This window comes from Balaenoptera borealis (genome assembly GCF_965194805.1).
Source record: "Balaenoptera borealis genome assembly, chromosome: 13".
Classification (NCBI taxonomy): domain Eukaryota; kingdom Metazoa; phylum Chordata; class Mammalia; order Artiodactyla; family Balaenopteridae; genus Balaenoptera; species Balaenoptera borealis.
The window spans coordinates 15,791,987-15,805,473 of record NC_138870.1 but is presented as its reverse complement, the minus strand read 5'-3'; the positions used below and the strand labels follow the sequence as shown (position 1 = coordinate 15,805,473).

Genomic DNA, 13,487 nt, shown 5'->3' with positions numbered 1-13,487 from the left:
GCAAACACAAATGCCCAAAGGGACCAGGGACATAAATGTAATTATATGAAAAGAGAGAAGATTAAGTTTTAAAATTTGACTATTTCATGGTCTACCTTAAAAATATTCAAATTAAACAACAAACAAGAATATCACAGTAATGGTAAATGAAACATTTCTCAGTGCTGAATTTGGCCAGTGGCAGCTGGTTGCAGGATTAATCTCTCTCTCTCGCTCTCTGTCTCTCTTTTTTTGCAGCCTTAATCTCTTAATATCCAATAGCCCAGCCCAGCCCAATCATGACTGTTAGGCATCTATTGATACATTGCCTCATCAGAAAGAAACTTAAACATGGAGAGTGGGAATTCAATGCTGCAAAAATAACCTATTAAAATCTATTTGTTAAAAACAAAAAGAAAGAAGGAGATGTAACAACCCAGAGATAAATCCTGGGTGTATATTTAATATCATAACACTTCTCCCTTCTCCCCCAACAGTATTCGGCTCTTGTGCTAGTTTTCCTGTGCTTATTAAGTGAGATAGCAAATGTAAAGCACTGCATTTAACAGTAATATAATTACTCTAAAAAGAGTAATATAATTCCACTTTCTAATCCTGAAATTTTCCCTCATTTTTCCAGTTCCTCCCTTTAACACTTCCTAACAGAAAACCACCTTCTACCTGGTTCCTGCGTGCCTCATTGCCACCTTGCATCTGACCATGCTCCAAATTAGAACTTAGATTACTGCACCCTTTAGATAGGGTGCTGTAGCAATGTCAGTTACTCTTCAGACCACATTTGTCTTCAGGGAGTTAATCATTGCTAAATCCCAAGCCATTTGTCATGTCTTTCATTGTTGAATACCCAGAAAACTTTGCACCTAATTTATAACAATCATGGTGGCTAAATTCTGCTCATTAATTAAAACCATAAATTACATTTTATACATTTTAAGCTAGTATGTATCATACACTTTTTAAATACTTCTAGCATAATTCTGTGCACAGTAATATCTGTGGCTCCATTCCCATAGCTCTCTAATGCAGATTCCTCAAAATTTAATGCCCATATGTATTACTTGGGGATCTTGTTAAAGTGTAGGTTCTGATTTAGTAGGGTGGGAGTGGGGTCTGAGATTCTGAGTTTCTAATAAGCTCCCAGGTGATGTCAATGCTCCTGGTCCACAGGTCATACTTTAAGTAGCAAGGTTCTTAGGGGCAAAACTTTTCAAGATGGTATCACACAAAGCAGTGGGTCTCAAAAAGGTGTGCATGAGAAACTCCAGAGCAGCTTTTTGCAATCACTGAGACTTGAGCCTCAGTCCCCCACCCTCCATCTCCTCCCCACCCCTCCCCAATGAAGAGCCTGATATAGCAACCTGCTTGGGTCCTAGATATAGCTGCTCCAACTCTCCTAAGTAATTTTTATGTCCATCAAACCTGGAGCAAAGTTAGAGCAATGAAATAAATCCTAAAGAATTTTTATCTGCTCTGATAATCTCTTCCAAAGTTCCTACAACATCATATACAAAGTAGTCATGAGAATTATAGTCAACAATAATGTTGATAAAGCCATGTAAACTTGTGGCCTGGAGTATACTCTCCTTAAGGGCAGCAGCCCTGTTTAGGTTGTTTTAGTATTCCCTATCTTACTTTGTGACATTTCTTGAGAACAGCAGATATTCAATAAGCCTTGGAACCTGATTAAAAATGGAACCTAATCTCTTAAAAGAAGACATTTGCTTTAATGATCTCCATTTTTCTTGAAGAAGTATTTTTCCAGTACAACATTACAACCAAAAGAAATTGTTGGTAGATAGCGGGAAAGAATAATTTGTTTGTCTTGTGACATCTGTAACTTTGGGCAAGTCTAGAGTTATTTCTGCTGGATTATTTTATTAACTTTAAAAGTCTTAGCCTCCATTACTTCTTATGATTATAAACAGAGAAATGAGTAGATGGAATTGAAGAATTCCACTGAGGTTGGTGTTGTATTCAATTTCTGAAGAAAAAGTAATCCATGTGACACCAAAAAGCTCAGCTTGGTTCATCTAAGGTTTATTCTTACCCTTTCAACATATTAGGATATGAAAGAATTAGGTCATTTACGTGAGAAAAGGGAGAGAAAAACTCAAGGAATAATGATCTCAGAGTAGCAGTAATAAAAGACTTTTAGGAACTAGAACTTTAGAAGGAGTTCGGGAGTGGGATACTTGGCATGGAAACAAGGGCCCTATTATCAGAATAAAAATAATTGGGCAGTATGACTTGTAACAGTAGTCCTGAAGTATCCAATTGCAAGTTAAGCTAACTAGGAGGTGCTTCCATGCTTAGTTTCCAAAATCTTGAGTCACAGTTGGCTGGGGTACTGAGCCTCGCAGTGGGACCTCAGGAACTGGAGGGCCAGGCAATGACAGTCTCTCTTTTGAGATGATGGGTTTAAACTGTAGCTCTGTCTGAATTAAAAAAGAAAAAAAAAAAAAAAGACAACATAGTTCTAGGTCCCTTTCCAGTTCTATGGGTTTTTTATCCCTTTGTTTATGCAGATGCATCTGCTATAATTCATACTAATTAATTTAATGAAATGCTAAGTGGCAATGGCCCCATGTAAAAAAAATTATATGATATCCTAGAAATTATTTCTTCAATTTAGCATGACTGTAATTAAGTACAACTTTTACCTCTGATGTTTGAGTAATTATTAGGGTGGATCTTCAACATTATTTTCATTGAAAATGTGTATAAGTGTAATTATATGTCCATATTAGTGGCTTGGCTTTTATCAAGGAAGAGAAATGCTGAAGTATGCTCAAAGTTTGCATGAATGGTCATCTTTGACTGTTGATATTACACTTTACTCAAAAGTCTTTTAGAAACTGAATGCATGTTTATAATGTATTTAGAATTTTCAGAACTCCTTTAAGCATTTGCAACTTTGTAAATTTTGTAATAGGCAACAATTATATTTTTTTGAATGAGTAGACTTTTCCATTATCAGCTTAGAAAAAGAGAAAAAAATATGTGTTAATCATTAATGTAACTAACCCTTAAGGACACACAAAAGGATATTACAGTTAACATTTGAGTTGTCAAGAGTCCTAATTAATATCTAGAAGATATCTAGAAGGACATTATGCTTTACATAAATCATTTTGGCTTACTGTTTTTGAAAATAATTCTTTATAAAAAAGAAGAATGACCAGGTTTAGTTCTCTGGATTTTAAAATTTGTAATCTAAAATGAAAGCTGTGGAAACTCTGGAGGTATATTACTGATGAATGCGTGAGATAAATAATGTAAGTCAATCAACTTTCTAATCTATACTGACCTTGGCCTTTTCCTGTGGATAGACATCTATAAATGATCATTTGCATATCCAGGCCCTCCTGCAGCCAAATATTGTCCATCACATGAATAATCTGCAGAACAAGCATATCCTGACGAAGATCATCTCCAGCCTGTTAAAAACAAAATTATAGACTCCGGGTTTCTCCTTGAATTTCATTAAAAGCTTTCAAATATGGTATATGTCATTTCCTTCTTTGAATAACTTTCCAGCCTGACTTAGGGTGGTTTCAATTGTTTTATTAGCACTAAGAATACCTTGTGTTTCTGATAGAAGATCAAAGAAAATGAGAACTTTCTTTTAAATGATTACAGAAGCTTTAGCCATTAAATTAGAAGCTGCTTGGAATGTTGTTCCCTGATAATAATCTTTCAATTTATTATCCATGTGCAATGTCTTAACCTCAAAGTCTGGTGAAGAGAGGTTGGATGAATGTTTATGCAAATTTCAAACTCAGCCAAGTGAAATCTCTTTCTAAGGGAAACATTATTTGATGTGCCATAAATTTATGCACTGATATACAGTTAGCCTACCAAGAGCTTCTTGACTGGGAGTATAAATAGCACACATATAATTCATCAGACTTTGAATCATTGACTTCTCTTGTTATGAAGGCAGTTAAGAAGTTTTCAGAGTAAACAGCCTTTGATAATAATAAGAAATGATAAAGGGGTGTTTTTCTAGCATAGGTGAAGGACATAGAATATGTCCAAAGGGGAAGGACAGTTCTATGCTTTTAACTAATAAGAGGCTTGGTTTTGAAAATGCTTTCTAAATTATAGAAAACTATGCCAAGATGAGATTTTGTGTTCTTTTTTCTTCACCAAAAATGCAGTGCCGGGGTAACATTAATGCTTGAGGTTTACACAGATAACAGCAAAAGTATAGGTGTGTTAATCATTATCTTCAAAACTAGTCAGAATCTAACAAAAATTCCACTCTGCGACCTTGTTGTCTGGTTTGGCTGAATAACTTATCAAATTTAACTGAACAACTGGCAAATGCTTACTTTTTACTTAGAGCTCCTTTTTCTGTCCCTTTTTCCTACTTGACTTTTACTCTTAACCTTTTACTCTATTGTCCCATGGGATTCATGACAAAGACTGATATGGCCCTTATTTATATTTTATTTAAAAAGAAGACAACAACCCAAATTACTAAAATAAGCAAGTGCTTACAGATAAGAATTTTATGCTAAATCATATCATTTGAGTTTCAGCTAATTTTGATTCGAACTTAGTATCTAGGCCAAAGGAAGACTCTCCCCCTAGGAACTTTACCACAATTCTGCTTTCTGTATTACTCAAAAGTGATTGCATTATTTCATTTATTGAAACATACCTCCCAGAGTTTTGCACTGAAGATTCATTGGCTTTGAGCCAGTAATGTTTGATTTATTGCCAATCATAGTTTGGCATGTACTATAATTCTGTAATAATGCAGAATCAAAAATAACTGGAATCTTCTGTGCTGCTGCCAGAGGAAAAGAGCTATAATAATTTCTTTTTGTGAGTAATAAATCAATAGTTCTACCAATGGAATCAATTTGATGTTTCAGGAGGGCTACTGTACCTTAAAAATGACGCTGATGTTTTTGCCCATTGGATTAGCATTAATGAAAGTAATCTTCAACGGCAAAGCATTAGATGTGAAATATGAACATGCCTATGGGACAAAAAGAAGAGAAAAATGGTGAGCAAAACAAAGCAAAAAGAACAGTTTCCTTGCAATCATGGCCCCTTGCAGAATTTGTTATATGAGCATGTGTAACACATATGAATAATTCTCACACTTTGGAACAAAGAAACATATTTATTAAAAAAAAGACTTTAGTCTACCAACCAAAGCCTTTATTTGTAAACTAAAAATGCCAGCTTTTCGGCAGGTTGTAAATCTTCAACTACATTTTTTTCTCACTAAACAGTGATGATGTGTAGGGAGTTTAAATAAACTAAGTAGTATGTAGGTATTGTGCTTATGCTAGTTAGTTAATACCTAAAAGATGAAATCAGTATTTAAAAAAATATATTTCCTTTTCATTCTTTCTGCCCTGCAGCATACTTTAAGGAAACATGCATATAGAATTAACAAAGACCTGAGTTCAAATTTGGACTCTGTAACTTATCAGCTGTAAGACCTTGGACAAGTTACTTAAATGTTTGTATCCCACTGTAAAATAGGGATAAAACTCTTACGTCACACATTTTTGTAATAGGTATATGAGCTAATGGATATAAAATACCTTTCACAGTGTCTGACACTAATCGGGTACTTCAAAAAGATTAACGCATTCTTCTTCACTTTTTGCTAATGAACATTTTCTTATCTTTACAAGTAACAGTACAACATATATTTCCTATTCTCGTTTCTTTCAATTATACTTTACATTTCTATTTTCAGTTTTATGATATCGACTACTGTCCATTATTTTCCTTTTATGTGCTTACAACTGTTTGAGTGTTAAAAGGCTGTATGTCTTTAGGTTATTAGAGAGTTCACGTTGACAGTGAAGAATTAAATCAACACTAAAGAAAGGAAAACAACTTGATACTTTCAATTAATCAACTTAGTAAAATATGACATCAATCTATTTTGAAGGATCAGTTTGAATATCGTTATTTCTGATAAGTCTGAAATCAGTAGAAGTTGAGAGGAAAGGATCTATTTCTTAATCTATCAACATAAATCTAACCTAATCCCTAAGCAAACAGAAACCCTTGTTTACTGAATCAATTTGAGTTTTATAGTAAAAGGATGAGGCTGCTTGTTAAGTAATGAATTCTCGCTGCAAGAATCAGTCAATCAGGGAACATATGACCTTCTGTCACGGTATTGAATTAGGAAACCCTGTATTAGGCCAGAGTCTAGATCAGTGGTTTTCAAATTCTCCTCATTCAATTCTGGGGGCTGGGGTGGGAGAGTGATGATCTCTCTGAGGTATGCCAAGTCCAGGGAAGAGACAAAGGGCTAAGAAAGGCTGAGGGCAAGGTTTAGTCCCTCTTCTTAATTATATCACTCAGAGCTATATTGCTTTCATTGCTTAATATTTTGCTTTTCACATGCAGTATATTTTTTGAGAGCCATGGCAAAAATACTATACATTTGACAGCTAGTATGCACAAAGCATTATCTATATGCTAATAGAAAGAGACACCATATCCACCTCTCATAGAGCCTGCAAAAGTTGGTATGAATGTATACACGCATGCATTTCACAGCTGAATGAAGAAGCATTTGAAGAAGAGAGTCTTTCAGAGATGAGCTGAATTTGAAGATTGTGAAAGACATAGATTGGCAAACAGGTAAAAGAAAAGGTTTGCTAGGTAGAAAAAGGTAAACAAGGACACCTTAGATTAGAGTAGAAGTTAAAAGTGGATTGGGAGGGCCATAACCAAGAGATAGGAAAGAATGAATCAAAATCTTGGAGGATATTTTATGTAAATGGTGAGATAAAAGATCTGGAATACAGAAAGGAAGATAAGAAAAGCTAGAATGGAGAAAGGAAGATAGGACCTCTGGTCTTGAAAAGTGAAAATTAGTGAAATAGACTTAAAACAGTTTTTAAAAAGGAAAAGAAACCTATTAGTAAATGAAATGTCTGGTCTTTACTTTCTCAGGAGGGGAGAAGGATTGCGTTCAGTTATTCCCACTCTCTCATATGATCTACCCCTTAGTGAAACAGGAAATGGTCCATTGTGATTAGTGGTTCCAAGGAGAGACAGGGGTGAGAATTCTTCTTATAAAGAAAGTTTAACCAAACCTAAGACCATTGCTCTCTGTCTTGGAGACCCATGCTTTAAAGAATGGATTGAGCCAGGCCTGAGTACTTCTCCCTAGTGTAGTTTACTGATGGTGATTAAAATAGAATGCTGACTATACACATGCAGGCTTTCCTACACTCACTACAGTCACGGGACTTCTCTCCAGAGCGAACTCTAATGCACGATAAGCTCAGTAATGACTTTCCCCAAATCACTGCATTTATCAGGTTTCTCCCCAGATGGGCTCTCTGATGTACTGTAAGATTGGTGCTACAAACAAAGACCTTCCCATACTCACTACTACATTCATAGGACTTCTAACCAGTGTGAATTCTCTGATGTGTAATGAGGTATGAGTTTTGATGGCATATTTTCCACATTTACAGGGCTTTTGCTTGTGTGAAGTCTGTGATATAAAATAAGACATTTACTAGACTGAACGTTTTGCCATGCCGCATTCAAAAGGCTTTTCTCTGGTATGAATTTGCTCATAGTCAACTAGTTGAGAGGTCTGACTGAAGGCTTTTCTACACTGCTGACATGTATGTGCTTGTTCCCTGGCATGGAGGATCCAGTGTCAAATAAGACATATACTCTGACTGAAGGCCTTACTACATTCCTTACCGCCGTAAGGCTTCTCCCCAGTGTGAACTCTCTGATGGTCAGTACGGTCTCTAACGGAACAGAGAGCGTTCCCACACTCGCTTGAACACGATGTTTCTCACTTGTGTGAAGTGTCTGATGCTGGAAAAGGGTTCTACTCTGCATGAAGGCCTCACACTCGTTACACTCAGAAGGCCCCTTCCCAGTGCAGGCTACCCGATGAGCAATGAGCAGGGAACGCGGAGTGAAGGCTCTAACACATTCGTCACCTTGATGAGGTTTCTCCCAGTGATGGAGTCTCTGGTATTTATTGAGATGGGAGGAGTGATGACAAGTCTTCCCACACTCTCACATTCATAGGGTTTGTACCCTCATTGGTTTCTCAGATGAACCACTGGCTGAGGGGTTCGTCTGAAGGTCTTACTACACTCATTACACTCCCAGAGGTTCTTTCCAGTATGGATCCTCTGATGGCCAACCAGATGCGGGCTCTGACTAGAACTCTGCTGCATTTACTGCACTTCCTATGTGATGCGTGTCCCTTCAGACCTCCTCGTTGTTCAGCAGGCCTGGAGGACAGACCAACATGTTCTGCAGGTGAGAGCACCATCCTCCACATCCGCCCTGTTCATTGCTGTACGCTCAGGCACAGCTGACCAGAGCAAATGGGACAAAGAGGTGGCTCTACTTGGGGCACTTCCCAGCCTCAGGGAAAGTGCCGATGGCTGCAGGTTGCTGTAGGGAAGGAGTGTGGTCCCAGCCACAGCACTATGGGTGATGACTCCTGAACTGGTGATGCCCCCGGCATGGTCTGCTCACCTGGACACTCACAGCAACGATCCACTAGAGCTGGTGCCCCACATCACCAAGGCCTGCACAAGCCACAACACATAAGTATTTTCACCAAGGCCTGCACAAGCCACAACGCATATGTAATTTTGATTGAAAACAATCTTTCTATTCCTTAAACAACAATGACAAACCAAGAAAGCAGAAATAAAACATAACATCTGGACTCAATGAACTATTGATATATTGTTCTTTCTACATTAAGATACTCTGTGTTTTTGAAATGTTTCCATGTATCTTTAGCATCAATCAGTGCATACTGCTAATGATTAAAAGGTTACACAGGGCTTCCCTGGTGGCGCAGTGGTTGAGAGTCTGCCTGCCGATGCAGGGGACACGGGTTCGAGCCCTGGTCTGGGAGGATCCCGCATGCCGCGGAGCAACTGGGCCCGTGAGCCACAATTACTGAGCCTGCGCGTCTGGAGCCTGTACTCCGCAACAAAAGAGGCCACAATAGTGAGAGGCCCGCGCACCGTGATGAAGAGTGGCCCCCACTTGCCGCAACTAGAGAAGGCCCTCGCGCAGAAACGAAGACCTAACACAGCCATAAATAAATAAATAAATAAATTTAAAAAATTAAAAAAAAAAGGTTATACAATTTTTTAAAATCAGTGATGATTTGGATTTTAGCCCAGATAGACATATCTCAGCTTATAAAATTGATGCCTTATTTTGTTATTATTCAAAGTACGTCTATGCAGCACATTTGGAAAATTTGTAGGGTGTCTTTGCAGCAGCATAATTGTAAAGGTGACAGTATTAAGCTTCTAGTAAAACTTTTTCTATTCATACTAATGGTCTGATTTTTCTCCTAATTATTAAATCTGTTTTTCTTGACTGTATTCCGACTTTAGTTAAGTAACACTTATTGTGCATGCATGAGAGTTTAACCTCTTCATTTTTTAATCTCACTTATCAATCCTCTTTATTAGAGTCTTCCACTCTTGGACTTTTGAGAAGGAATATAATAAAGCTCATGGAGAAAGAATGATTCTAAGTCAGAGAAGGGTGGCTGATAGAGACTTAGGAAGAGAAGGAGTTTGTGAGTACAACAATGCCAGGAAGGGCTTTCCAGGCATGAGTAAAATCACAAACATATATGGCACAGTGACTCATAAGCATCAATGAATTTTAAATTGAATCAAAACTGAGATGTTATAGCTAATGATATACTAGTGTCCTAGGCATGGGCATGCACATAATCTAAATAAGCATGAACTTAAACTAGCCTACATGGGGTCGCCAAATCAACCATTTTGAATAAGTCAAGAAATCAATTCAGTGAGAAATGTCTTCATTTTTTTCCACTGAACTGTGGTTAGTGTGTTTCTAAACCAACGAAATATCTGATGAGGTTAATGTGATACCAGCTGGTCACAGTGCATCAAATAGAGCACACACAGTTTGGATGGGACTCAATTACTTTTTTCTTAAATAATTGCAATAACAATTTATAAATTGTTTTTGCCATTTCAAAAACATCCAATGAACTAAACAATACACAATAAGAATACTCAACTTATCTACTGAATACATTGACTTACATCTCCATCAATTCCCTTTATGCATAGGGCAGGGTTCAGAGGAAGGTGACAGGTATTTGTACACTGAAAGAATTCTTCTAGTCTGCCAAGTTCTTTCTTCAGGACCTCCTGTGAAAAATCATTAGAAGAAGCATTTTCGAAACTGAAAAGAACTGGACTTTTCCTTCAAGTTATAATTTCTTTTGTTGATTAAATAAACTCCTTAATTCAGGGGTTACACACTTGGGTGCTTTGGGGTCAGGTGGGTGATGTAGCCACATATGAGGAGGCAGTGGGCTAAAGACAATAGGGAGTACTGGGGAAAATAGGGAAGTAAAGATTGCATGTCCTTTCTGAAGAACTTTAAATTCAATTAAAAACAAAACCAAAACAAAGCACTGTTCTGTTCAAACGAAACACGATGGGTTGGACTTGACCTGTAACCCACCAACTTGCAACCCCTGCTTTAAGTAATTATTAACATGATCCATTTATCATAATTCCCTGAAATCTTAGTTTGTAACTCTCAAGGTTTACACTTAATAGTATAATACTTTTTAGAAAAAAATTTACATAGAGTAGGAGACAAAATAATGACAAAAAAGATAATCATAGACCATTGATAAATGTCAGAAGCAGTAATACATATGAACAAATAGTTTACTAAATGCCAGTAAGTGTATTTCTGATACTTGACTCACTCCCTTCCATAGTCCTCTGTACATGTGGAAGGTCTGAGACCACAAATGATACCTTTAGAATTGTGTATCCCCTGACACAAAAAGGAGAAAAAAAATAATTCAGAAATAATAATAATTCAAAATTAAAAAAAAAACTCCTTTTAGCCTACTTTGAAAACTGTTTAAGCCCAATTCTAAAAATGAGGATATCAGATTAATAGTGTTTAACTAACAAAAGTTTCTTAGCTCTTACTCCGGGTTCACTGCCAAACAATAGAATCTACTACTCCCAGAATCCAGCAAAACAAGGTGGAGAAATGAGGCAAAGCTCCACAGTGGCATTCTTTTTGTCTTCCTCTTTTGTCTTTTCTATACCTGGATTTGCCTGAAGAGCACCATGGAGGGGAACCTCTGCTCTCTTTAACTAAAATCTCTTCACTTCATATAGTTAGGTTTAACTGGGCTTTAAAAAAAAAAAAAGAAGAGAAAAAAAGCTTACAGTAACTTTTGAGAAATTATAAATGCTTCTCCCACCTCTTTCTTTTTCTCTTTCTATTTTCACGTGAAGATGTGTTATCACAAGAGCAGCCAGTCAAGGTGAGAGCAATGCATTTATCTGAGAGAATAATGTCAGTATCACTGGAACGTGATGTAAATAGTCAAAAAGGCACTGTATTAACTGTAGCATGCATCTTAAATACATGAGGGAGTTTGAAACATAAGAAATAAAGACCAAACCTATACACAAATTTTGTAAATTTTAAGCCAAATTTATTTTACTTGCTTTCAACTTTTTGTCTACCATTAGAAAATAATTAATGATTTTGCAGTAATATGGAGAAATCATAGAACTTTTTTTTTTTGCATTGCCTATCATGTTACTAAGCCTTAAGGCTCTTCTGCGCATACAGAGTTTATATGTCTCCCATTTAAAAATAAAGTCCCTGCTTATGCTTTTTATTTTCCAATTTCTCCTAGGTAGGTGAAGTAGCATAGCTTCTGGCATTACTGCCAAATGAAGTGACTTCCAGCAAGAAAAATCTTGTGCTAGGAAAAAATTCTGGGACCCTGTGCCTATTTTCATATCATTTTGTTGAAAAGTCTTGTTGATTTTAAACAGTAGGTGGAGAGAAACTATGAGCTCCCTTAAGGACAAGATTCGTGTTTTAGGCATCTTTCTATCCTTATCTCCTGGTCTGTAGTAAGTACTTGTTATTGAATGAAATTCTTAATACAGTGAATGGATGTCCACTATCTCACTGCATCTAGAATGTTGAACTTAAGAGAACCTACTTAATGATCTATATCAGTGAAGGGAACTACTAATGCAGTTAATTAAGAAGAGCAAGTGTTTTTCCATTAGAGCAAGAAAAAGAACAGCCAGATCCATTATTATAATCATTGATGAAAGAGGCACAATATTTTGACTATCATCCATGGATGTTAGAATAAAAGTATTATTCAATACTATCCACACCACTATTGATTTCTTTCATTTAATTCATTTAATTTGTTGTGGAAAAAAAAAAAGTCTTTAAAAATGTGATTTTGATCAGTGCAGTGTGAGAAAAATCTAGACCTAGATTTTGTACCTTGGACGAGGGTGCTCTGAAAAGTCCCCTTGTGTACTTCTTCCATGAGTCTGAATTGTGCTGCCTTTCTGAGTAAATTACTTCATCTGGTCATTTTAATCAAATTGCCTTTAAATTGGTCTCTTGTCAGGTATTGTCTATGCTACATGGCTATTTAGATAAAAAAATCATGTCCTGGTGATAGATATTATCATTAACATTAGGATAGTAAATTGAAAAAAAAGTTGATCAAAAGAATTGATGTAAGTGTCTTAAGACAAAGTGTAGTCAAGGAATTTACCTTCTGTGTTATGAAATTCAAACTTAATTGAACCAGGTTTAAGAAATAAAGCAAAACTTTATTACATGAAGATTGATTTTGCAACAAACCTGTCTTTGAGGGTCACTGGCAGATTTGACTTTTTCACCAATGTCTCCCAGAATTTTGATGAGTTTCTTTTCCTTGGAAAACTCATCACTCAGGGCTTTTCCTGCACAGAATTGGAGAGCAGCCAATAGCTTCTGATACCAGCTTTTAAAATAAGCTTCATTCTGTGCATCCTTTAGCAGCCTGAAGGAAAGAGAGAAAACAAATTCTTGTATCTAAAGCTGATTTTTAAAACACCTCTAGCAGGAACAATAAGTGTGTTTCAGACTAATCTGTATGTGGTGGCTTTGGGCAGTTTAACAGGCCAGGCTGGGGAAAATGCTGTTTATTTGTTGGCAGTCATCATTTCACCTGATAGTTAATGAGATTCCAAGAGTGAAGAATCAATAAGAGACCTGCCTTTTCTCATTTCAGTTCACAGTGCACTTTTTCCTCTTTCAGGCTTCTTAAATTCTATAGCAAATACTTATCTTAAGAGCATATATTTGACTTCTTATTAAAATACAGACAAAGCATTTTAGAAATGGTATTTATTAGTCACTACACTATATGGCAACTCAACCACCAACCCCACATTTTTCTGCTTTTCTTCAAAAGATAACGTCTCCACACTGTCACATACGTAAGTATTGCTCTTTCTTCCAACACCTCCCTTTGATTACCTGGAGGAAGATATTGTAAAGGCAAGAGCATGGTTTTTGTTTTCAGGCATTTCTGGATTCAAATCTCAGCCCTACAACTTAGATGTAAGTTAGGCCAGTTACTTAACCGGGCTGAGGTTAAAATA

The 13,487-nt window shown here is 36.6% G+C and overlaps 1 protein-coding gene across 2 annotated transcripts in view; it reads right to left on the bottom strand.

Annotated features, from left to right (window-relative positions):
* The window catches only part of PIK3C2G (phosphatidylinositol-4-phosphate 3-kinase catalytic subunit type 2 gamma), a 406,235-nt gene that overhangs the window by 138,332 nt on the left and 254,416 nt on the right, over window positions 1-13,487 (bottom strand). For both annotated transcript variants that reach the window (XM_082351876.1, XM_082351875.1), the window contains 4 exons: window positions 12,703-12,883; window positions 10,083-10,190; window positions 4,898-4,990; window positions 3,308-3,437 (listed from right to left, as the gene is read on the bottom strand). In XM_082351876.1, coding sequence (XP_082208002.1) covers window positions 3,308-3,437; window positions 4,898-4,990; window positions 10,083-10,190; window positions 12,703-12,883 — 512 coding nt within the window. The remainder of the gene's footprint in view (window positions 1-3,307; window positions 3,438-4,897; window positions 4,991-10,082; window positions 10,191-12,702; window positions 12,884-13,487) is intronic.